Raw genomic sequence first — 25,453 nt, forward strand, 5'->3', positions numbered from 1 at the left:
TTCTGCCTAATTGACTTCAGTGTGAGCATTTATCTGTTTGCAATCTGAAATCCATTTCTGCTCCACAATATATTTCTCTGTGTCATTCATCAAACCAGATCATTAACCACAAACAGGATTATTTATACATTTAAAATTCATGGCTGCTTCATTTGATTTAGGAGCCGGAGAAGTTCCAGTGGGGTAATCGTTTTTATTCTTCAAGTGGCTATAATCAATATATTTATATTAACAATTGATCTCTGTATATGATGTGGGGGTAGCTGACAGTGATGAATGCCCAAATAATGATCATGCATGCACCGTGTAGCATTTTGAGCCATATGAGCATTTCTGATCTACAATATCACTGTTTTTGGTTCATCTTCTCATGTTAACATTTCCGGGTGCAGCTGCCCGCTGTTCTTCTTTTGGGTGAAATATCGATATAAAAGTAACATAAAGGCAGAAAACTTTAGCAACTAGCTGCTAATAGAAGAGTGATACACCACCTTTCCTCAGGTGGCATACACCACTCCCAATTAATGGTGATGTTGCTCTGTACAAGCTGGATGATCAAAATTTACATTCCTACCGTTGCAACTGAAAGTAAAGGTTGCCCGATAGATCATATTAGGTATCTGACTGCATGGGCATTCCTGTTGGGGCCTCTTGCGAGCTGACCCATCCAGCTGTTAATTATGAGCTCAATTTCTTTATCATGCAGAGGACACATTGGCAACGGCATTCTTACATCATTAAACTAGAACGGGCACTCGGTAGAGCGCATACTTTCGCATATCACATTTTGGCATTAGTTGCATGCCAATTGGATAAAAATTGACCGCGCTATGGTAAAAATAAGATTTTGACCTTTTCATGACCTTGACCTTGACCTCTGACCCGATCGATCCCAAAATCTAAACAAATGGTCCCCGGATAATAACCAATCATCCCACCAAATTTCATGCGATTCGGTTTAATACTTTTTGACTTATGCGAATAACACGCACGCATACAAATACACGGCGATCAAAACATTACCTTCCGCATTTTCAATGCGAAGGTAAAGATGAAGATATTGACATTGGATAGCCTACCCCATGTCCTATGTCATGGTGTACAAGCTGGTTTCATTGTGTCTTGAGATTTTATTGAAAAAGCCAATCTGGCATATTAATGAAACATCCAAAGCTGAGGATAACAATGAGGCACAGTTGAACATTGACCCTATGTACTCCAAACAAACTGGAGAAACAATGTGTGGTTTCGGACCACAAGTGGCTTCACATTTTGATTGATTTGCCACAGCGTGTGCAGGTTGGTCAGATGCCAATAACTGAGCAGAGCTGGAGTCACACTGCAGTCGGAGGAACCACTCCAAATTGTATTTTATTTGGATCGTGCTGTTGGAGAAACAGCCTTCCTGACAGGCTGCTGCTTACCGACCTGAGCCTCCTGCTGTCGCCGTCCTCAGGCGGAGACCTTCGTCCCAACGGTGTGTGTGCACAGCTTTCCGGTCGAGAACAAAAGATAAGTGGGTGTGTGTCACTGCAGAATGACCTCATCCTCGTTGACGGGATAAAAATGCAAAGAACACCCCAAAATAGTTTGCACCGTGGGCTGGGCCAGGCTACCGTGCTCGGTAGATATCACTCTGTCTGTGGTTGAGTTCGTCTGCAGCGAACAACGGACCACCGGGGAGGATGTCAGGATGGAAAGGTTGGCTGTGGCTGAGAAACAGAGGCGAGGAATATATCCGTGGAGTTGTGGCTTTACAATATGGAGCGACTACTCTGTTCTTTTTTTTTAGGAAAGCTCAAGTCCAAAAGGCACATATGTTTGAAGTCTATCTCACCCACACACGTTTCATTTTAAGTCCTATCCCGTTTCCTTGGAATCAGTATGTGACCCAAAAAAATAATAATAAATCGTTTTTTCACTTCTTAAAAAACTTCTCAAAGAAGCTTTTAATCCCGAGATGCTGACGCTGAGCAGATTCTGTTGCTGATGACCACATCAAACGAGCTTTCTCTGCCTCACTGTCCGCCCGGTCTTTATAACCCCTTTTAAAGCAGTTCATCACGGGGCTTCAGGTATGGCTTTCTACTTCTGAGATGTCACAGTTAAGGCTCATTAAAGAGCTCTCTTTTTCAGCAGGAAGGAAGCCGACTCCCTTCAGATCCCGTAATGTGTCCGGGTCCTTAATACTTGTGCTGTCGCGGATGCACATCTTGTCTGCGTTAACCCAGATAGAGGGCTCTGTAATGGCTGTCAGATGCTGCATTGTGGCTCTGACGTCCACGTTGTTACTCACTGTTTGAATGCATGAAGGGTCGAAGTGACCCGCTTATAAACATCTCATATCCAGATCCTTTACTTTACCCGGGTTGCAACTAATGATTAGTTTTATTATCAACCAATCAATTGACCGTTGGCCCAATAATTCAAATTATGTGACCGACAGTCGGAAACCTAATCATGTTCAGTTTGTTATCATAAAATATATGAATATAAGAAAGAGCGGTTGGAGAGTTTGGGGCTTAAACAAATGCATTTAACAATTAATACATGTTGGTGAATCAGTTGGAAGATTAATAACTTGATCGTGCCTGTAAAAAGCAGAAAAACCACAATGAAAATAACTCTTTTACACACAAGAAGTCCGGCGTTTATAATTTCACTGAAAAGTAAATACAGAAGTTTAGCAAAATATACTTAAACTGACCAAAGTAATAATCAGGCAGCTGAATGGCCTCCAACATGATTAATATATTATTGTTATTACAGATCCATGCTGTGGAGCTGATTACCTTCGCATTGAATATGCGGAAGGTTATGTTTTGATCGCCGTGTATGTATTTATTTATTTATTTTAGTTTTATTTATTTATTTGTATGCGTGTTACTCGCATAACTCAAAAAGTATTAAACCGAATCGCATGAAATTTGGTGGGATGATTGGTTATTATCCGGGAACCATTTGATTAGATTTTGGGATCGACTGGATCAAAGGTCATGGTCATGGTCATGGAAAGGTCAAAATCTTCTTTTTACCATAGCGCGGTCAATTTCTATCCAATTGGCATGCAACTAATGCCAAAATGTTCATAATCTTGTGATATGCGAAGGTATGCGCTCTACCGAGTGCCCGTTCTAGTTTTAACTGATTTATATCTTGTTGGGTAATTTGATGAGCAACAATCTATCATATTTCATAACGGGATCATGTGTGATGTAAATCAGGAAAATAACAATTAACACTGCTGTAAGCCCAGCATGGTGTCTCTGGTCCAGCCAATGAGGGCTTCGGTCTCTTGGAGGACGACATACACACACATATGACTCACAAGCTTTCGACCAGGCAGGAAACAGTAAGGTTATTGAGAGGTTGACTTTGGAAAAAGCTGCCGCTGATGCTCCTGCTATTTAAAGCAGAGAGCCGTTGGCCTTCAGTGTCACACAGATGATGTATCACACGCTGATTCCCTCTGCTCGATGCCGCCGGTTTGCCACATTTTAAAACTGCTGAGCTCCCTCACCCAGATGATCTTACGCACCAGCTCATACGCATGACCACGCAGAACCCCTTCACACACATCAGGACGGCAGGAAGTCTCTACAGCTTCCGGCGGAAACTAAAAACACATCTTTTCCGACTAAATCTGGATTAAAACACAGATTAGCACTTCAGTGGCTCTTAACCCTTCTGTTACCTTTGGGTCAATTTGACCCCATTCAATGTTTAACCCTCCTGTTACCTTTATATTTACTGACATATTTTACCCTTGGGGTCAATTTGACCCCAGCAATTAAAACCTCCAGAAAATTATTAGAATTAATATTGTTTTCCAGGTTTAAGTGTGAGGTACTTTATGTTTGTTTGTTGACGACCTAAATAGCCCTTTCAATATATAAAAAAGTTGATATTTCTTATATGTTTGACACAGTGAAAAACAGCCTGGGGTCAAATTGACCCGAAAGAACACCGACGTTAAACATTGAATGGGGTCAAATTGACCTTAAGGTAACAGGAGGGTTAAAATGTCTCTTATTATGGTACTTTTGTAATTCGACTATGTTGAGGAAATGTTACTTTCTGTATTCTTGTTGTTCTCAGTTTTTACTCTAGGTTGATGCACTTATGTAAGTCGCTTTGGATAAAAGCGTCTGCTAAATGACATGTGATGTCATGTAATGTCAGTGTTTTGAATAGTTCTGTGATAACGTGAGAGGGATGGTGTGAGTTGAGCTCAGGATTGGTGACGTTACAAGAAAACCTGCGTGAAGGTCGCGCAAAATAACCTGTTCTAGATCAAATGTGCAGTAACATGGGAAACAAACAAATATTAAATCAATATGTTGACTGTGAGGTCTCAAAACAGGGAGTATTTTAAAATTGAAGTGGGAAAAGTGTGTTGTTGGACATTAAAAGAAAGCATGATGAGAACACAGATAATCTATACCATTCAGTGGGAATAAAGTATGTTGATGTGTCTGAAAACAAATATCAACAAAACAGATGTAGGCCAACTATCCAAAAGATCCTGAATATTTAAACTGTCTGTTTTGCGTATCTGATCCCTTTGCTCTTTGTTTTTCGCAGGGAGCCATTTTCTTGCCTGGAAACAAAGTTACAGAGCATCCAACCAGTGGCGATGAAGGGGGGAAATTTCTCTTGGAGATCATTCCAGGTAGGAGAAGATGAGATTCATATAATTACTTTTCATCTTTCCTTCAGACAAACTGATCATAGCCATGTTGGCTAACGTGGCAACAAAAACACGAGGTTTGAGTCCCTCTGGTCTGCAGCAAATACATTTGAGTGAAGTCATGAACTCTGTGAAAATCATCTAAGAAAGAAATCAGTACATGCTAACCCCTGTGTATATATATAAATATAACCCCTGTTTATAGCCTTCCCAAACTTTTCCTTTAGTTCAGAAGCTCGGCTCACGAGCCGACACACACACACACACACACACCGACCACACACACACGCAGGCGAACACAAGCACTCTAGAACTCCTCTCTCCTCCTTCTTCCCGCTCCTTCCTCTTCCTCCTCCTCCCTCTTCCTCCCACTCCCCCTCCCTCCTTGCGTTGATTGTTGTTTGTCATGTCCAAATGTTGCACCTTCCACCAAAAAAAATTCCTCGTTTGTTTGTGAAAACATTCATTCTTTGGCAATAAACCTGTTTCTGATTCTGAATAGTGGGGAATCTTCCCAGGCTGAGGGATGTCAGGAATGTGAGTCTATGGAATATATATTTAAAACACATACACACTGGGGACCGAGAGGCAGCTGGAGAAAGATACAGTAGCACCAGTTGAGCCAATCGTAAAAACACTGTGGAAAACACCGGATGTGTGCGACAACTGTGGCATTTTATTCATCTTTTGTTTCTCTCCACTGAAGTTTCTTTCAGAGGAAACCAAATTATTTATATATAAAAATAAAAATAAAAATATAAATAAATAAATAAATGAATGAATAAATAAAATATATATATATATTTATATATATATATATATAAATATATATATATATTTATATATATATATATATATATATATACCGTGTGACCTGGTAGATAATGGTGCACAAAACACAGTAAAAGGTCATTACAGGCTCAGACTGAGCCCAAACTAAATAATTAATTTGGGCAAATGGCCAGAACTGACATGTAAAGTTCAGGTGTGTCGCAGGTTCGCTTGACAGACTTTTGATGGTGGTTTTGGTTGCAAATTACCTTGCTGCTTTTTTTTTTTTTTCTTACATAAGATGAGGATTAAGTTTCAAGATGTCATGTCATGTTCAAATACATTTTGACGTATCAGCGCAAATAGCAGATATTTTAATGAATATAAAACAGCACTCAAGTCAAAAAGCATTTAGACGCGAGGTGTTTGATTCCAATCTTCATCTCACAGCGAAGAGATCAGGTGTTGCTCAGAGACATTCTGACAGCTGATGACACACACACACACACACACACACACACACTGGCTGCTGTGAGTGTTCAAACCTGCACAGCCAGAATATGATTGACACCATCCATGTGGATGCCTCAAAAAAGTCCTAATAATTAGTAATGCTTTTGCATTTGGGCTATGCTTGGTTCAATAAAGCTGTTTTGCACAAAACACATTGAACTGTAAAAAATTTTTTTTGAATAATCAAAGGAACAAAATGGAAGTTTCACAAGCTAAACTATATCTTCTCTTCTCTTTTTGAGACCCATTTACTGCAGCTGAAAACCACAATACAAATTAGCGGTACAATTGTATTTGTATGCTGAGCTGCATGAGGCTTTGGTGACATCCAGTAACGATCATTTTCTTTAGAAACACGAATATGACCATTTTCGACGGCTCTACTGAAAGTTGTCACCTGGCAACAGGGGGCAGATCAGAGATCGCAGTCCTATTCCCATGCTATTTGAATTTTGAGGGCGTAAGACTTAAAAACAGTGCACTAAAGAATTAACCCTTCTGTTACCTTTACATTTACTAACATATTTTACCCTCGGGGTCAATTTGACCCCAGCAATTAAAACCTCCAGAAAATTATTAGAATTAATATTGTTTCCCAAGTTTAAGTGTGAGGTACTTTATGTTTGTTTGTTGACTACCTAAATAGCCCTTTAAATATATAAAAAAGTTGATATTTCTTATATGTTTGACACAGTGAAAAACAGCCTGGGGTCAAATTGACCCCAAAGAACACCGACATTAAACATTGAATGGGGTCAAATTGACCCTAAAGGTAACAGGAGGGTTACACACATGCCTCTGTGACTCATTGTGGCCCCTCTCAGTCTCAGTTTCATGTCCCCGTCTCCAGGTGCCATTCGCTCCGTGCCGTGTCCTCACATGTGAACAGAGGTGATGTGGTTACCCCTACGTTCGTTTTTCCCTCTGGAGAAAATAGCCTTGTGTCTTTGTATTGGCAGCTTTTCAATTTCTCTTGACTTTGGAGACTCGGTGATGTGTTTACCGGGTCCCCCCCACTACAAACCTGTAAAAAAAAAAAAAAAAAAAAAAAGGGGAAAGGAAATGTGGGATCCAGTGAGACGGCTTTCTTTATGGCAGTCGTGCCATCATTTCCACTGTGTGCCGCTGCCAGCCGCCATGTTCCTCTCCCCTGTTTGAGAGGCTTGGTCCTCTAGGTTGGATGTGAAGGTTTTTAAAGCAGCTTATTGAATGGTTTGTGGCACATTGTGGTGGTAAATGTGGTGAAATATTGTTTCTGTGCTGCGTGACTTTGAGGCAGCCAGGATAATAAATGTATAGTTACTGCAAATGAGATGCTAATGGCTTGATATAGCACCGTATGATGTATTTACAATTGTTGCTATTGTAAATGTTTTTGTCCCTGATACATTACGGATATTATGCATACACTTCTCTGCCATAAGGGAATAAATACAGATGAATACAGATGAATACAGAGCCGTGTATCCTAAAACGTTCGTGTTGTGTTTAAGTGAGAAAATTCCCGGACGGTTTACCTAAATAATGAATGACTCCACCCTCAGATCTCAGTTCTTTTAAACCAATGTCCTAATTGACTGGTGAGGCTTTAATTTTAGTTTGAGTAACATTTGCATCATCTTGTCCTTTTTCACCAAGTAAGGCCGTAGTGTTCTTAATATTCCTAATTTCCTCTTTCAAAGGTTATTTAGTCTCCTTTCAAAGAAGGAAGAATAAATATGAAGCAACGAACCCCACAACGTCGGATTATTCCGGCTTCTTAGTCTTATTATGTCGTTCCTGGACACAAGCTCTATTCAGAGCTATGATTTCTCTATTTGCTCACACTTCACTCCACTGGCCACAAAGTCCGTCGTAAACTTTCTTCTTCACACCATCAAAGACCCGGGCGTGTTATGGCTGCGTCTTAAAAACTGTGAAATGACTCACTGAGACTAAAACGCGACTCCCGGCATGTTCACGACAAGGGCCTCGCTGGTTGTTAAAACACGACGAGAGTCTCTTCCAAATGCCACTAATACGACTCGACTGCTTTCGCCGTTCGGCAACATCCACTACGCCCTCGGACTGACGGGAAAAACAAGAACATTTGCAAATAAAGAGGTCTCAGAGAAGCAGAGCGAGCAAATGAAAGGAAAAACCCAACACATATATTCCACTGGTCTAAATGGGGCTGTGCAGCGTGAACACAACACGGACAGTCTCTGGCAGGCAGACAGACGGGATGTGATGGGGGGGGGGGGGTCCGTGTTGTACAGAGATGTCCGTTGTCTTCTCTGCTGCTGAGGTCTGACCACCAGCCGGGTATCGGGCCATCAATCAGGACATCTGCATGGGGAGGGAGACTCGACACACGTCTCTGGATTCGCCCCTTTGCTCCGTGCCTTGAACAGCTTGAAGGTTTTGCAAAATAGTTCAGAGAACAATCAATTCAATTCAATTCATGTTATATAGCCCAATATCACAGATTACGAATGTGCCTCGGCGGGCTTTACAACCTGTGGAGACATCCCTGACCTTTGACCTCGCATCGGATCAGGAAAAACTCCCAAGAAATAGAAGAAAAAAAACTTTCACAGGGAAGAGAGGGAAGAAACCCTTCAGCAGAGCGACAGAGGAGGATCCCTCCCCAGGAAGGACAGGAGACATAGATGTCATGTGCACCATCAGATGTTTTTCTCCTGTTCTTCCTCTTTCTCTCGTCTTTAATTCTTTCACGTTGCAAATCCACATCTGGATGATGTGTTTTAAAACCAGCATACACAAAGAAAGAAAGAAAGACAGACAGGAGGATGGCTGGTGAAGCGGATTCAACACTAACGATATTTAGACTGTAATCACATTTATGTCTTTATTAGCAGCCGTCTGACTGAGATACTCTGGGACGGACACAATGGGGCTTTTGTTCGGTTCGCCCACACTCTGAGACTCAAAGCGCCGGTGGAGGTCTTCCATCACACGGACGCGTTGGAACATGTGCGAGCTCACGTGGGCCCGAGCGAAAGAGAAGAGGAAAAACAACCACAATGCATGAACACAGGCTGTTTATGGCATCACATCTATATTTTTCTCAGCTTATCTATGCAGGACAAGTTTCTGCCCCGCTTGAGGATTACATTAAAGGACGTTTCATTACCTTCGCATTGAAAATGCGGAAGGTTATGTTTTGATCGCCGTGTATTTGTTTATTTATTTGTATGCGTGTTACTCGCATAACTCAAAAAGTATTAAACCGAATTGGATGCAATTTGGTGGGATGATTGGATATTATCCGGGGACCATTTGATTAGATTTTGGGATCGATCGGGTCAACGGTCAAGGTCAAGGTCATGAAAAGGTCAAAATCTTATTTTTACCATTTTTATCCAATTGGCATGCAACTAATGCCAAAATGTTCATAATTCAATGCCCAATCTTGTGATATGCGAAGGTATGCGCTCTACCGAGTGCCCGTTCTAGTTTTCTGTGTAGCCGTATTTGCACGCACCTGCAAACTATTCTAAATGATGCGACTTCCTCGGGGATCACAGAGAAAGTAACTTTCTGAGAGTGTATTGCTCACACAGCAGGCGGCACTGACAGAACAACAACTGGAGTTATCTCAGTGCATGTATCTGGAATACGTATCAGAACATCCCGCTGCTCAGCAGCAGTGTGCCGTGTTATCTGATGTTCCCTGAATCCTCCCAAGAATGTGAGATATGATCTGAATACAGCTGTGTGATATAACACAACTCTGGGTTGTGAGATTGCAATAAGCACACCCTGCCTTTAGCAGAGGATGAATTCAGACAACAACAGCGGAGGAGGCTCTCCTCTTTTTGTGTGTCAAAGATGCATAAATACCTGCAGCTGAAATGTCTCTTCCACTGGTCCGACGATGATTAATCATCCTGATCCTTTAAAACAAGAATCAACACAGGAAACACTGCCTGCTGTGTTTTTGATGGAGAAACGGTGTGCTCCTGTTTCCCCGAGCTCTCATAAACACGAGGCTTTGGCTGTAGAGTTCGTTATGTCTCTCTCTCTCTCTCGCTGCCCCAGGCTCAACCTCTCTGTTTCTTCTCTTGGTAGCCCGTTTAGAGCGGCTGGTCAGGCCACAGCAGGTCACGCCGCTGCTGAATTATGGGAATATTTCCTGAGCTCATCCCCAGAGGCCACCTTCATTCATGAGAGGACCTTTTGGGGATCACGCGCGGTGCAGCGTGGGCGGCCTCCAGGAACGGAGCCGGAGTGCGTAACCGGAGAGTAGAATGGTTTCCTCTTCTCTACCGGTATCAACGATTTTGGTCGGCTTTACAAAGTAAAGTAACGTCTTGGCATTTCTTCTCATTTTGAGTGAGAGTTGACGTGATGCTGAGGTGAAGGTTCCTAAATTAGGTTGACAGTGCCCTCGTGTGGTGTTCTAAGGCATTGCATGGGGGATAATCCTCTAATCCAGCCCTGTCAACATTAGTCTTATTTTGAATTAAACAGAACGGTATTTTCATATTTTTTCACGAAAGCAATGCACTAATATTGTATAATTATGTATATATCAATTCTGCAAAGTTGTAGACTTTGTGGTGAAATTTAATGTAAATTCAATTATGACTGAAGTGAATTAGTACATTTTCAAATGCCTTGTAGAATGTAATTTGAATTGCTTGTATTATACACTGGTGTTATTGTAGCGGTAAAAATAGTATAATATAGCACAATATTATTATTCCGCATTTATTTGAGATGCAGTTCTTGAGAAAGTCATCTTGAGTTTGCGTTTTTGTCAGAATTACTTTTGAAATACTTTTTTTACAGCCTGCTTATGATCACTTTGCCATCAGCCCAAATATCTTCAGTGAGAACATTTAACGAGAATATGTAAATATATTTATTGTTATGTATCGTGTAATTTAGTGCGTCCATGATTAATCCTCCATCACTATGCCATGTAGGCCCGATGGGCAGCCACCTCGGTGACCTCTGCAGTGACTTATGAGTGTCATAAATCACTTCGGTGGATGTCTAATTCACACGATGTGACTTGTGTGATTGACTTATGATAATCATACTGTAAATATGAGTCGGCAGGCCAGGCAGCGTGTGAGTAAATCAGACCCTTCCCAGCACAGAGGGGATGTGTGAAGAGATGTCTAGAGCCTCTTCTTATCGTTATTAATCTGTTTAACCCTTGTGTTGCCTTCGGGTCATTTTGACCCGATTCAATATTTAACCCTCCTGTCGCCTTCGGGTCATTGTGACGATATTCAATGTCGGTTGTCTGTCGGAGTCAACAAACAAACATAAAGTACCTCACACTTAAACTTGGAAAACAATATTAATTCTAATAATTTTCTGGAGATTTTAATAGCTGGGGTCATATTGACCTCAAGGGTAAAATATGTTAGTAAATATAAAGGTAACAGGAGGGTTAAACATTGAATCGGGTCATATTGTTCAGCGAGACGGAAAGTGAAAAATTGAAAATCGGCCATTGGACCCGAAGGCAACACAAGGGTTAAGAAAACAGAAAACAATCTGTGTGCTCAGTCTGTGCTTTCTCAGGTAACATGCTAATCTGACCTGAACCTATATAGTCAGACTTGTAATTAAAACGGAACGACTGAATGATTATTATCAGAGGGCGAAGACAGACGTGCAATTATAAGACCACGGACCACTGTACTGTTCATTATGAGGACGCCAGAAGATACTTACAGGTTGGCATGTCGACTTTAAGCAGATAAAGTTGATGATGGGAAGATGGATGGGGGAATTACATTTTTCTTAAAGGCTCAAGTCAGCATTGAGGGTGGAAGAGAGAGAGGGGGGGCAATTATCCCACTTGGTCTTTAATAAATAGCAGCCTGAGAATAAAACCCTGTCGGCATCTCATCTGTGTTCACGGTTAAGGAAGCCACCAGTGGAGTAATTGAGAACCCGTATTAATCTGTGGTGTTGACGCTTCACTGTCAGGACATAAGCAGGTTTAAATAGGCCCCCATGTCACATTAGTCATGGATAACTTCTGGTGCTGGCATCGGCTGTGTGTGTGTGTGTGTGTGTGTGTGTGTGTATGTGTGTGTTTGTGTGTTTGTGTGTGTGCCCTTCTGTATAAACAACGATTCAATGACCACTAGTGCAGCTTTAACTCGTATCATGTTCTCTTTAGCTTGACTATGCACATAATAAACTGGTGTTTTATGGGTCGCCTGAAATACCTTGGAATATGTGTATCAGACAGCTGCCTCACGGCTTCATGTGCAGCTCTAGTTCAAAGCACACGCCTTTGGGTTGCTCACAAAGAATAGAATCCATATTCTTCACCTGTAATTATGCGTTTACAATACAGAGTTTGGGTTTTTGATAATACCTTTCTCAGTGTGCAGGCAAGTCCCACTCAATGCACACGATTACATGAAGAGGCAGGACTTCAAAAGAGTCCAGTGACATAAGATAAAATAGAGTACAAGAGATTAAACTGGAGAATAAAGATTACAGCACAGACAGATCGGGTGCATACAATTAAAACACTGAGATATTATATTTCACATGGAGCCGATTTCAAAGGAAAAGGTGCGGTAGTGCATATACAAGATAAGACAAGCACATACCAAAAGGAAAAGAAGAAAATAAAAATCAAAGGAAAATGCAGAAATGTCATAATTATAGTGAAATGCAGGCTCAGCTATAGCATTTCAAGGAAAACCTCACCCAGCTATAATGAATGAAAAGGCTCACGGGAAATATAATGACTTCCCCCATCTCACACCCACTTCACTGCCATGGATAGAATATATATCAACCTCGACACGAGTTGATCAAATTAACCTGACGGTATGAACAAGAAGCAGCTCTCTGTTCCCGACTCCATGTTCTGATGTATTGGTTTAATCAGCACAGCTTCTAATGCACCATAAATCCAGGAGGAATAAAGCAGCCGTATCAAAGCATGCATTAAGAGGGAAGGCAGTGATTTATGGATATTACTGGCAAAAATGACGTAGCCGGAGAAGCATGCGTGACAAGATTGTGTTTTTCTAAAATAACATTCTTCTTCACTTCGTGTGTACGTCCGGCTCGAGTCGGTCCGTTTGGAGCTTTGTGTCCTTTCCCCTTTGTGATATGACTTTCTTTTTTTTAAAAGGTCAGCAACTGAACTTCTCTTCCCTTCCTCAGTGAATGCTTGTTTATGTGTGTCTGGACATGTTTATGCACATCCATGTTTTCCCAGCGTGCATATGAAGTCAGTAACCTGCTGTCTGTGACACGGCGGCGTTTGGCCTCCTGGAGGAGTTGTGGCCGGGCAATTTGCTTCTGTTGACACTTGTCATCTGGGGCCTCTGAGATTCACATCGCTTGTTGTTGTTGTTTTCTCGATATCTGAATTTACGATCCCAAGCGTTGCAGAGGGCCACATCAGACCGACACACACGGTGGAGATCAATGTACGGGCGCCAAGAGGTGATAACATAGTAACGCGGCAACAGAGACATTTTCATGAGTAATAGTTTCCCCGGGGAGGATCTCAGTGGCAAATGTTTGAGATTGTGTTCATTACCTTCGCATTGAAAATGCGGAAGGTAATGTTTTGATTGCCGTGTATTTATTTATTTATTTATTTATTTGTATGCGTGTTATTCGCATAAGTAAAAAAGTATTAAACCGAATCGCATGAAATTTGGTGGGATGATTGGTTATAATCCGGGGACCATTTGATTAGATTTTGGGAACGATCGGGTCAAAGGTCAAGGTCATGAAAAGGTCAACATCTTCTTTTTACCATAGCGCGGTCAATTTATATCCAATTGGCATGCAAATAATGCCAAAATGTTCATAATTCAATGCCCAATCTTGTGATATGCGAAGGTATGCGCTCTACCGAGTGCCCGTTCTAGTTACCTTCGCATTGAAAATGCCGGAAGGTTATGTTTTGATCGCCGTGTATTTATTTATTTATTTATTTATTTATTTGTATGCGTGTTATTCGCAAATCTCAAAAAGTATTGAACCGAATCGCATGAAATTTGGTGGGATGATTGTTTATTATCCGGGGACCAGTTGATTAGATTTTGGGATCGATCGGGTCAAAGGTCAAAGGTCATGAACAGGTCAAAATCTTTCGCAGAACTCAAAAAGTATTGAACCGAATCGCATGAAATTTGGTGGGATGATTGTTTATTATCCGGGGACCAGTTGACTAGATTTTGGGATCGATCGGGTCAAAGGTCAAGGTCAAAGGTCATGAACAGGTCAAAATGTTCTTGAATCGCCTGAAATTTGGTGGGATGATTGGTTATTATCCGGTGACCATTTGATTAGATTTTGGGATCAATCGGGTCAAAGGTCAAGGTCATGGTCATGGAAAGGTCAAACTCTTTTTTTACCATAGCACGATACATTTTTGTCCAATTGGCATGCAACTAATGCCAAAATGTTCATAATTCAATGCCCAATCTTGTGATATGCGAAGGTATGCGCTCTACCGAGTGCCCATTCTAGTTGTATATGCAATGATATCTTCTAATAGCGGGGCTTTCCGTGGCGCTGTGTACCGAGTGCCCATTCTAGTTGTGAATTGTGTTGACATTACAGTAAACAACGTATCCTGTGTGGGTGTGTTTGTGGCTTGGCTCTATCACTTGATTTTCCTATGAAGCGCCACAAGCAGGTCACTGTTTTCAAAATGATTCCATGAAATATCTCTAGAGCTACAACATGGAAGTTTGGGCTGGGGTCCAAATAATAGAGGCAATAGAGGTAAGTATTTACATTTTCCTTCTGGAGTTCTGGAAAACCACTCAGTGTCCCGGAAGGTGAAGTCGAGACGTTGCTCAGTCTGCCTTTGGAGAGGAAATGCTGATATTCCGAGGGGAAAAGTTGGAAGGTGTCGGGAACAGTTTGAAAAAAGGAGTGAGAGCATTTCCTTGGCAATGGTGGCTGAGATAGTTGCAAAAAGCATTATGACATGACATGATATATGATATTCCTTTATTCGTCCCACAGTGGGGAAATTTCAAAAATCACAGCAGCGGTGCACATCAGAGCATCAATGAAAATAAATATAAAACACAAAACTAAATACTAAAAACTAAATACGAATACTAAATATACAGGGGGAAAACAAAGTAAATAGCTGAGTAGATTATTAAACACATTTTTTGGGATTGTGTCCTCAAACAGATCGGAGAAAACTCCTTTCCTCTGAAGGCCAAGTAACAAAGCTGGAAAAACCAACTGGCTGACTGTCAAGTGGATTTAAAAGTAACAAAGCAGACGCCTGTTGGTTCTCCAGGTCGAGGCAACATCTGTTTGACCCTCTCACTGCTGAACGGTTTGGAGTTTGCAGAAACCTGACGACGCGTGGCCTTGTGGGTTAGGAGAAGGTCACCGGCCGGGTTTCACAAGGCGTCGTCGCGGGAGACGCTGTGGGCTGCCAGCCGAGCTCTTCGTGAGGATCTCTGGGGCCAGTGGACTCCCTCTGATGCGTACGCCTCCCTCCTCGGTGGGATCGTCATGGACCGCTCCTCGCGGCAGACAGTCTGGACAGCGTTCGGTTCGCTGACAGACGGGGTGAAATCGGCAGTTTGGAGAAAACATTGTCCTTTTAAGGTTATCACATCGTGAGTGTGTTGGCGAACAGCTCTCGGTTTTAAGTAATGTTTAGAAAAGACGTGGACTCTCACATCCAGCTGAGGGGAGAAGGCTCCAGTCTTTTTTGGGGGGGGGGAGATTATGAATTGAGGCAACAATCAAAGACATTGGCTCTTGGATTTGACAGCTAAAAAAACAGTTTTGCAAGAGGGAGGTGACACCTTTGTAAGAGCACATGAATACTGATGGTTTTATACGTTGTCAGCATCTTCAACAGCAGCCTGACGTCTCTGGAGCAACACAGTGTGACGTTTATGTATTTTAGTGATGGGACCAGAGCTCGTGGGAGCTCGTATAAGGACTCAATCTACGAGTGAATGACGGCACCCATTTTTCATAAAGCCATGATTGATCAACCTCTCAATGGGAAAAGACAGCAGCAGCAACAACAACAACAACAACAACACAAGAGCTTAACGTGTGGATGAGTGGGTGTGCAATGACGCCTGCTTCACTTCTCACACTGTGCAGACAACAAGGTGTTCGCCGAGCTGTCGGACGATGGAAAGATGATAAACTGTCGGCTCGCGGCGGCAAGCGGTTTTCTATCCGAGCCGCGAAGTGTCATGTCTCGTCGTTTATGTTAAGTTTTAAGTTTTAGTTCTGTTTTCCATGTCCACTTTTATTTTGGAGTAACTGTCCTCTCTTGTTTCAGAAACTTTATTTCCTGCCCCGGTGTTTCCTCGTTAGTGTGATTGTCTGCTCCGCCCCTGATTGTGTCCACCTGTTCCCCATTTCCTCATGTACTTTAAGGCTGTGTCTACCTGTGTCAGATCGTACTGTCACGACTCAAAAACAGGACCCAAAAGCACGACTCCAAAGTTCAGGTGAATCAAAAGAGTTTATAAAAACAGAAAATCACAGCTATGCTGGAAAAAGACTTGAACAAAGTACAAAACAAAATCACAACTATGTTGGAAAAGCAAACCAGGACAAAAGACGCCACTATCAAGAAGGATCAGGACGAGACTCGAGGCAAGACGATCTGACACAAGACAGGTAGACACCGGCTTAAAATACATGAGGAAATGGGGAACAGGTGGACACCATCAGACAATCACATGAACGAGGAAACACCGGGGCAGAAATAAAGTTTCTGAAACAAGAGAGGAGTTACTACAAAATAAAAGCGGACATGGAAAACAGGACTAAAACCTAAAACTTAACATAAACGACGAGACATGACACAAAGGACAACAAATGGTGCGGAAGATATTGCGAATGAAAGAATGCACACAACCGTGGAACTTCTCCACGCGTGTGTTTGGCCCGCATGCATGCATTCCTCGCAGCCCATCCAGACTCGCATGCGACGGGGCCGTCCGACCGCCGATTCAAAAAGCTGCGTGACGGAAAGCAGGAGGGTCTGGGAATTCGGCACGTCCAAACAATAAGCTGCATACCTTCCTATGGGCTCCATGTTGTAGGTAAACCCGCCTCCTTCTCATCCGCGCTGCCGGAAGAGAATTCCAGGCGTTATAATTCCCGTGAGTTTACCTTTCTTTAGTTATTTTACTTTGTACTCCATGCTTATCATTTGGTTGTATGTAGTTTGATTGTTTGGTCCTTCCCTCCCTCCTCATTGGGTCCTACTCTGGGAGGATATAAACATGTGGGAGGGGATGGGTGGGAATCTTTGGCGGGTGTTTATGTGGATATGGATGGATTTGGATGTGTGCTGATTACCTTCGCATTGAAAATGCGGAAGGTAATGTTTTGATCGCCGTGTATTTATTTATTTATTTGTATGCGTGTTATTCGCATAACAAAAAATGTTTTAAACCGAATCACATGAAATTTGGTGGGATGATTGGTTATTATCCGGGGACCATTTGATTAGATTTTGGGATTGATCAGGTCAAAGGTCAAGGTCATGATAGGTCAAAATCTTATTTTTACCATAGCACGGTCAATTTCTATCCAATTGGCATGGAACTAATGCCAACATGTTCATAATTCAATGCCCAATCTTGTGATATGCGAAGGTATGCACTCTACAGAGTGCCCATTCTAGTTTTATTTTGTTGTAGATATATATTTTTTTTCTCCATGTCAAGGAATAATCTGTTTGTGGAAAATGCAAAATAAAAAGTTATAAACAAAATAATAATAATTCCCGTGAGTCTGAATGAGTGAGAACCTCTGGAGGAAATGCACTGGAGGCCAAAGAGAGAAACGGGAAGCTCGGAAGCTTACATAACAGCCGCATTGAGGGGGTTTGACATGCCGCATAGCAACGTCCTCCATTAGCCTGGCGCTCTAACCCCCGTCCGCAACCCTCGCTCCCACGTGTCGGGTTGGCCGGGTTCCAGCGAGGGCCCGCGCCGGCCTCCAGGGAGGTTTCAGCTGCAGCTACTACAGTACGATCCTCTGCTGGGGGACACTGGACTTGAATGTTCAGACCAATGCTATGTAAGCAGCTCTCTGTCTGGATAAATATTTAGAAGTCCCCCCCACTCCACATCCCTCTGAATTAAATCCAAGGGTCAGTGTGTCAGTCTTAAATTTGAATCCCTCTCCAAGTCCAGGTTCAAAGCGACGCTCTCTGCCGTTTGACGATGTGTGGTTCGCCTTCGAGTCAGGGGGAGATTTAAAAGACGATAAGGAGGCTATTAAAGACCTTCCTCCGAGGGGGGTGAAGCCCCAGCGTCTCGGGGCTCCACCAGTAGCCGCGTCGTCGTCGACCCGGCGCGTCTGTATTTATAGAGCGCCGTGGACGAGTCGTTTGGCAGAGCGCCCGCTCTTCGTTCGCCAGATTTACAGGTCCCCCGCTCTGGGAAAGGGCCGCTTGATTTACGACGCTCCCCCTCCAACCCCGCCGGCTCCCAGCCCACCCCTCTCCCCTCCTCTGAGAGGACCGTCTTGGCTTCGGCTCGCCGTCTCGCTCGGTTTCATTCGGGCCGCTCGCTTCTCCAGAAACACGCTCCCCCGTTGCTCCTCGGACAGAGGTGCGTGCGGAGGAAAGGCTTCCCGAGAGGCAGGCGGGCTCGACCCGAGCCTGACCCCGCTAGCCCGAGCCTGACCCCGCCCGGGTGCCGATCGCCGCGTCGCATCGACCTGCCGTCGACTCGACAGAATGAAGTTGTAGGCGGAAGAGTCGTAGTCATTAGAGGAAAGCGAGAGGCCCGAGGACGGCAGGAAGTGGTAGCGCGGAGTGCGTTTGAGCAGAAGCACCGAAGTCGATCGAGCCGATGAAGAGTCGGCAGCGGGGGGTCCTGCGGTGAGCGGCGGCGGCGTGGCTTTTGCTCCCTGGACCTCGTCTTCTTCTGCACCCAATGGATCTCAACTCCAACCCAGGTCTGCCTCTTCGCATCACAGTCATACATACGAACACGTGTGCGTCTGTTTTGGAACGATGGCAGCGATATAATTAGACTTTTTAAGTTTCAGTTCCGACTGGAGGAAGGCGCGGCAGGATCTCTCAGACAGCTTTACTTGATACCGAGACACTTGCAGCGTTGCAAACGACGCTGTTCTCATTCAGACGTATCTCTTCCTCACGCCGTCCATCCGTCATGTCAACAGAGGGGCGTTTTACAAGTCACAGTGCATAGCTTGTGTTTAATGCAGCTGTGATTTCAGTTCATCAGTTTATGATGCTTGCGTTCCTATTTTTGCTGTGGAGGTGGCACCGCTGCAGGTTCCTTTTTATTTGCAGACACCAACATTTGCACACAAATGGTCATTTCTTCTTAAGATGATGACCTTGACCTTTGACCCGATCGATCCCAAAATCTAATCAAATGGTCCCCGGATAATAACCAATCATCCCACCCAATTTCAAGCGATTCGGTTTAATACTTTTTGAGTTATGCGAGTAACACGCATACAAATAAATAAATAAATACACGGCGATCAAAACATAACCTTCCGCATTTTCAATGCGAAGGTAATGACTTGCTTATTGGGAAAGCAGGTAATATATGACAATACACGTGAATGATTATGCAATAAGGGAGCATAGCATAACAATATTAGTCAACTATTATCATTGTTAGACTGTGACCAGCTCTGTTTGACATTCAGCGTTAATTTTTTTTGATCTGGTGTATTCACATGGTCAGATGGGTGATACTAAAGAGCATAGTTCATACAAATAGTGGACAGAAAATTAATCAATTTATTGTTTGAGTAAATGATGAGTAAAAACAGAAATTAGCTCATGTGCTGCTTCTCGTCTTACGTGATAATATACTGGATACCTTCGGGTTTTGGACTGCAATTTGAAGACATTTTTTTTTAGTTTGTGTGAAGAATTGTGATTTTTAGGACCAAAGGAATAATTGATTAAATGAAAAAAAGCTGCAGATGATGCACTAATCATGCAATTGTTAATTGTAGCCCTAATAGCCCTTCATGTTTGCTATAAAGGGCAAAAACTTCTGTTAATATATGCAGCACTGTATACTGATTTATAAAAACAGAAACTGTAGTTAATGACCGAGAGCGCTATCCGAGCGACATCAGCAACTGACCTCGCCGTCAGCGTTTCTCTGTCTCTCCACTTAGATCCCCCCCCCCCCCCCGCACTGCAGCTCTCTCTGGCCGACAGTGTGCTTTGGCCAGCTTTGTCAGAAAAAACAACGTAGGACTGCTGCGACGGCCAAAATCAGTAGCTACGAGCTTATCTCGGCGAAAGTCCATTGGCCGCCGATTCAACGGGAGCTTTTTTTTTTCGGGTGCATGCTTCACACAAGATATGTGTGCAGAATCACACAGTGGAAAATCTGGCACAGACAGACACAAGTATAGAGTTTATTGCATAGTGACAAAAATGCTTCCGCTGCGGGATCATCGAAAATGGTGTCGCTTATATTCCACCTCATCAGTCACCAGGAGGAAATATGAAGTGGTGGATAAGGCTCATGCAGGGAGGTGACTGATGAATGTCTATCTGCTCTCCTGCTCACCAATAATGTTCTCCTCTGACGGGCCCTTCCATCTCCCAAAGCAATCGAGCAGATGAAAATATTGATTGATGCGTCTATGAAACCTATCCAGTGTGAGTTCTTGTAATTACTTCAGGTGAACGTGAATCGCAGGAAGCATTCGTCTTAAAACTCACTCTGCACATCTCCTGCACGTCCAGCCAGACTGGAGTTATTTCTGTTTTTGATCCTCCCTCATTGCCGGTTCTCTTGGGTTCTCACGAGGAAAGACAGAATACGTAAGCGGACGAACAATAAACCAGAAGTCAGGTTTCAATAACCCTGAAAAGTTCAAACGGCTTTCCCAAAGGCCAGGCTGGCTCGACCTACCAATTGTGGCTGAGGGGTGTGCAGGTGTGCATCTGCCCTGAAGCCCCCATCAGCGTTGAAAGGTGATATTAGCAGGTATTAGTGAGCCGAGCAACAGGTACTTTGTCAGTTCCACTCCTTGTTTCATTCTTTGGTCTGGTTGGAGGGAGGTGCAGTCCCTTCGCTGAGTGCCAGGAAGCTCGTCTACGTCGATTCCTTCTAGGTAATTAAGATAAAAGCAGTAAAGTCGAAAACAATGCAGCAGATTAAGGGGAATAACTTGTTCGCCTGTAGGGAAAGAAAATCAACTTTTGACGTTAAAACATTATCAGACAAAAAAAAGGAACATCCTTGTCTACGTCCCTGTGTGTGTGTGTGTGTGTGTGTGTGTGTGTGTGTGTGTGTGTGTGTGTGTGTGTGTGTGTGTGTGTGTGTGTGTGTGTGTGTGTGTGTGTGTGTGTGTGTGTGTGTGTGTGTGTGTGTGTGTGTGTGTGTGTGTGTGTGTGTGTGTGAACCTTCGCACATTTTGGCATTAGTTGCCAATTGGATAAAAATTGACCGCGCTATGGTAAAAAGAAAATGTTGACCTTTTCATGACCTTGACCTTGACCCGATTGATCCCAAAATCTAATTAAATGGTCCCCGGATAATAACCAATCATCCCACCAAATTTCATGCGATTCGGTTTAATACTTTTTGTGTTATGCGAATAACACGCATACAAATAAATAAATAAATACACGGCGATCAAAACATTACCTTCCGCATTTTCAATGCGAAGGTAACCATATCAATATTCTCCCTAATATCTCCTATTATAATATTATAATATATTATTATAGTATTAATTTAAAGCATAAGACTTCCTCTGCACATGTGCAAAATAAACTATCACAACCTAACAGTTTACATAACCGGAAGGATGCCTACATATTTCACACGGACGCACGCCATCACACGCGGCGCAGAGAAACACAGGGAGTGTGATGTTCGTTTGAAGAGTGTCTGGCTGTACATGGATTCTCTGACATGGGGATTATACCTCAAGCTGCATTCAGGACCTCTGCCAGGTGACTTTGGGGAGCTCTCTGGGTGATCCTCTTGGACCTGTGTGTTCTGCACCTTTCCAGACGGTTTCTCTAAAGCATCAGTCTGCTTGAGTCACTGATGTAAAGCATCGCATGCAAAGTGTTCGAGTGACAACAGCTGCCGGCCCTCACCAAAACTCACCGCTCCTCACGTTTTAATGGGACGTTAAGCCCCCCATTCGGTCGTCACCGAAGCTGTGAGTGGTGTTTTGGTATTTTAACAAACCTCAAAGTCTCGTCGAGCATAGTTCAAAGATGTTCGGGATTAATCTCGTCGTACTGCGTGTCGTGACAGAAATAGGCTTGAGGTTTCACGGCAATTGACGAGCGCTGCTTTAAATGTCAGCTGTGATTTATTTTGTACAATTTTCCGTTTTTGACTGCTAACACTTTCAAACCAAGTCAAACATTAAAGAATCATTCCGGGATTTTTTTTTCTTCTCAGTGTTATTCTTTACATTTGCTTTAAACCGCCATCCTGCCATTTTCCAAAGGTCTTTCCATTCACATTTCCTGCCTGCGTTGGTTTTCATTTCAGGGAAGTACACCGACTTGAGGAAACTTGAAACTCCCTTAAGATACGGTATATCAACCATCACAGGAAATATGATGTACTGTATTCTTATCTTGTCAGAGTTAAATTGGAAAAAGTTGAAGATTGGCAGACAATGCCGTGTTTGTACTCAACGTAGTGGAACGGACTAAAAGGCCGTCTTGTTTTCATCCATCTGCATGAGTCTCTCGACTTTTTAATTATCACGCCGACTTACGACTTGCGTTCCGACACAAGCTCTGGACTTAAAGTCGTGTGCGAGCCGTGTTTCCTTTTCCAGAAGTCGAATTTGATTCCCCTTGCATCATGGTATATTTACAGCTGCCTTGGCAGCACACAGACACAGCTCTTTATTTAGTTGGCTTGAAATCAGAAATGAGACACTCTGCTTTTTTGACCGAGCCCCTCGTTCCCCAGACTGTTCTCATGACAGCTCACTGAAACCCTGTTCGCTCAACAGCAAAGTATCACGTTTGCCTTTCAGCACCAAAGAATACAGAGAACTTAGACTTAATGTGGTAATTATTCGAAATTTTTTCCGGTGCCGTGATTGCCTCCGTCCCTATGGGCGCCCGTCGAGGGACAGTAGAGCCTAACAGCCCGTGTCCCCTTTGACCTCCACTCCTATTCACTGTGTTACTCATTCAGCATCCGATGGTAATGGATAGCCGGAGTAACTCTTTGGACTCTGTGTTCTCCCCCAGACAATGTCTTTGGGGAGGCTAATGCAGTGGTGTCTGCCCTCGGTGTATGCCGAGGACCACTGTGACACCGGGGAGAGAATTAGCCATTGATACCTGACTGGGGGCCAGGTGGAACAGGACACCCATTAGAGAGACATGGGAAGGTAGAGCAGCGAGAGAGAGCAGCGAGAGAGAGCAGCGAGAGAGCAGCGAGAGAGCAGCGAGAGAGCAGCGAGAGAGCAGCGAGAGAGCAGCGAGAGAGAGCAGCGAGAGAGCAGCGAGAGAGCAGCGAGAGAGAGAAGCGAGAGAGAGAGCAGCGAGAGAGCAGAGAGAGCAGCGAGAGAGCAGGGAGAGAGCAGGGAGAGAGAGCAGCGAGAGAGCAGAGAGAAGCAAGAGAGCAGGGAGAGAGAGCAGCGAGAGAGAGAGAGCAGAGAGAGCAGCGAGAGAGAGAGAGCAGAGAGCAGCGAGAGAGCAGGGAGAGAGCAGCGAGAGAGCAGAGAGAGCAGAGAGAGCGAGAGAGAGCAGCGAGAGAGAGAGAGAGAGAGCAGAGAGAGAGAGAGCAGAGAGAGAGAGCAGAGAGCAGAGAGAGCAGGAGAGCAGAGAGAGAGCAGAGAGAGCAGAGAGAGCAGAGAGAGAGAGAGAGAGAGAGAGCAGAGAGAGAGAGAGAGAGAGAGAGAGAGCAGAGAGAGAGAGCAGAGAGAGAGAGAGAGCAGAGAGAGAGAGAGAGCAGCGAGAGAGAGAGAGCAGCTCTACACCGGCAGCCTGTCAGCAGCTCCAACGCATTTCTAGTTGGAACGAGAGTTTAGGATTTTTGGCAATGAAAAAGTACGATTTTGTGTCGATTTGGTGACCTTTTGACATCCGTATGGACGGTCATAATACGGAGATGATAAGTTTAGTTCTTTTTATGATCATTTAATCTGTGAAAACCCAAAGATATTATAGTTCCAATGATTCCAAGGCACAACAAAAAAAGGCTTGAGAAGAAATTTGAGAAGTTGGAACCGGAGAATGATTGAAGTTATTTTTGGATGATGAAAATAGTCGGCAGACTAATTTCCTGTCGATTAAGTAGCTAAAGATTGCATCTGACGTTTTCATTTAATTATCAACCGCTCAGGCGCTTTATTGTAACAGTGATTGTTCATTATTGACAACACTTGTTATCTTTAGTCCATTAAATGTCTTCATGACTCAAACCATGTGAATGTTAGTTTAACATAAACACAGTCTGCATCGTGTGTTTGGCCGTTGGATCAAATTAAACAAACGTGTTTATTCTAAATGTTTGAATGCAATAACAAAACAAAGTGATAATAGCGCCATCACAATAGTGGTAATCATGAGGTATATTCTGGGTTGAAGATGTGAACAAAGCATTGCGGTGTGAACGGGCCGTCCCGTGTTTGCTCACGGGGTCATGCCCTAAGCCTTCAGAGAGATCTGTCCACTGTTCCCATTACAGTTCTTAAGAGAGGTATGTGAGTGTGTGAGTGTGTGTGTGTGTGTACTCCCCAACCCCCTCTTCAAACCTCCCCTCCCTCCCCTCCTGCCCTTTCTCTTTCACACCCTCTCAGCTGTGCTCACTCACTCACTCATTCTGAGCCAGAGCAGCTCCTCCGTCAGGAACCCCCGTCCTCAAGTTAACCCCGACGGCCGGGACTCTGCAGCCCACTCGGGGAGCCTCTCCTCTGGATTGCCAGAGAGCGGAGCGTGGGGAAGACATGGAGATGCTTCATCAGGCGATTCGTAGTTTACCACAGTATGGATTGTGTGATTTACTCTCCTCGCCTCAAGGTAACAATAAGTGTGTTCTGTGACTGTTTTGAGCCTGCTGAACGCCTCCTATCTCCGCACCACCTGAACGACAGACCTCTTTGTTGCAACAGCTGCAGTTTGAGGGGTTAGATCATCCGGAGGGGGCATCGCCCATGAATGAAACGTCCTCGTAAAACCGAAGACGAAAAGGGAAATAACAGCGGTTTCCGTCTCCGCTTTGAGATCCTCGTCATCATTGGATACGCGCGACGGGAGAAACGTCGCCGCACCGTCGCTCTGCGAGTGACTTCCTGTCGTGTTGGAGGTATTTATGGTGTGTGGACTTCTGAGAAGACTATCATTAGACACAATATTGAATCTCAACTCGCCCCCGCTTGCACGCAAACAAGAAAACTCTCGCAGACGAGACGGAGCAGGCGGTGAGATGAAGTCACGTAATCTCCCTCTGCACACACACACACACACACACACACTGAGAGAATTAAGACATATTGTTGTCATTTAAG

The 25,453-nt window shown here is 43.7% G+C and overlaps 1 protein-coding gene across 6 annotated transcripts in view; it reads left to right on the plus strand.

Moving 5' to 3' along the window:
* The window catches only part of arhgap24 (Rho GTPase activating protein 24), a 72,533-nt gene that overhangs the window by 22,614 nt on the left and 24,466 nt on the right, over positions 1 to 25,453 (plus strand). The window contains exons 1-2 of one of the 6 annotated variants that reach the window (XM_056431895.1): positions 24,894 to 24,965; positions 25,058 to 25,260. In XM_056431895.1, coding sequence (XP_056287870.1) covers positions 25,104 to 25,260 — 157 coding nt within the window. In that variant the 5' untranslated portion in view covers positions 24,894 to 24,965; positions 25,058 to 25,103. Of the gene's footprint in view, positions 1 to 4,584; positions 4,673 to 18,542; positions 18,905 to 24,600; positions 24,966 to 25,057; positions 25,261 to 25,310; positions 25,367 to 25,453 lie in introns of those variants that run through there. The other 5 variants (XM_056431896.1, XM_056431894.1, XM_056431899.1 and 2 more) reach the window with 5 other exon arrangements.

This window comes from Pseudoliparis swirei, chromosome 15 (assembly GCF_029220125.1).
Source record: "Pseudoliparis swirei isolate HS2019 ecotype Mariana Trench chromosome 15, NWPU_hadal_v1, whole genome shotgun sequence".
Classification (NCBI taxonomy): domain Eukaryota; kingdom Metazoa; phylum Chordata; class Actinopteri; order Perciformes; family Liparidae; genus Pseudoliparis; species Pseudoliparis swirei.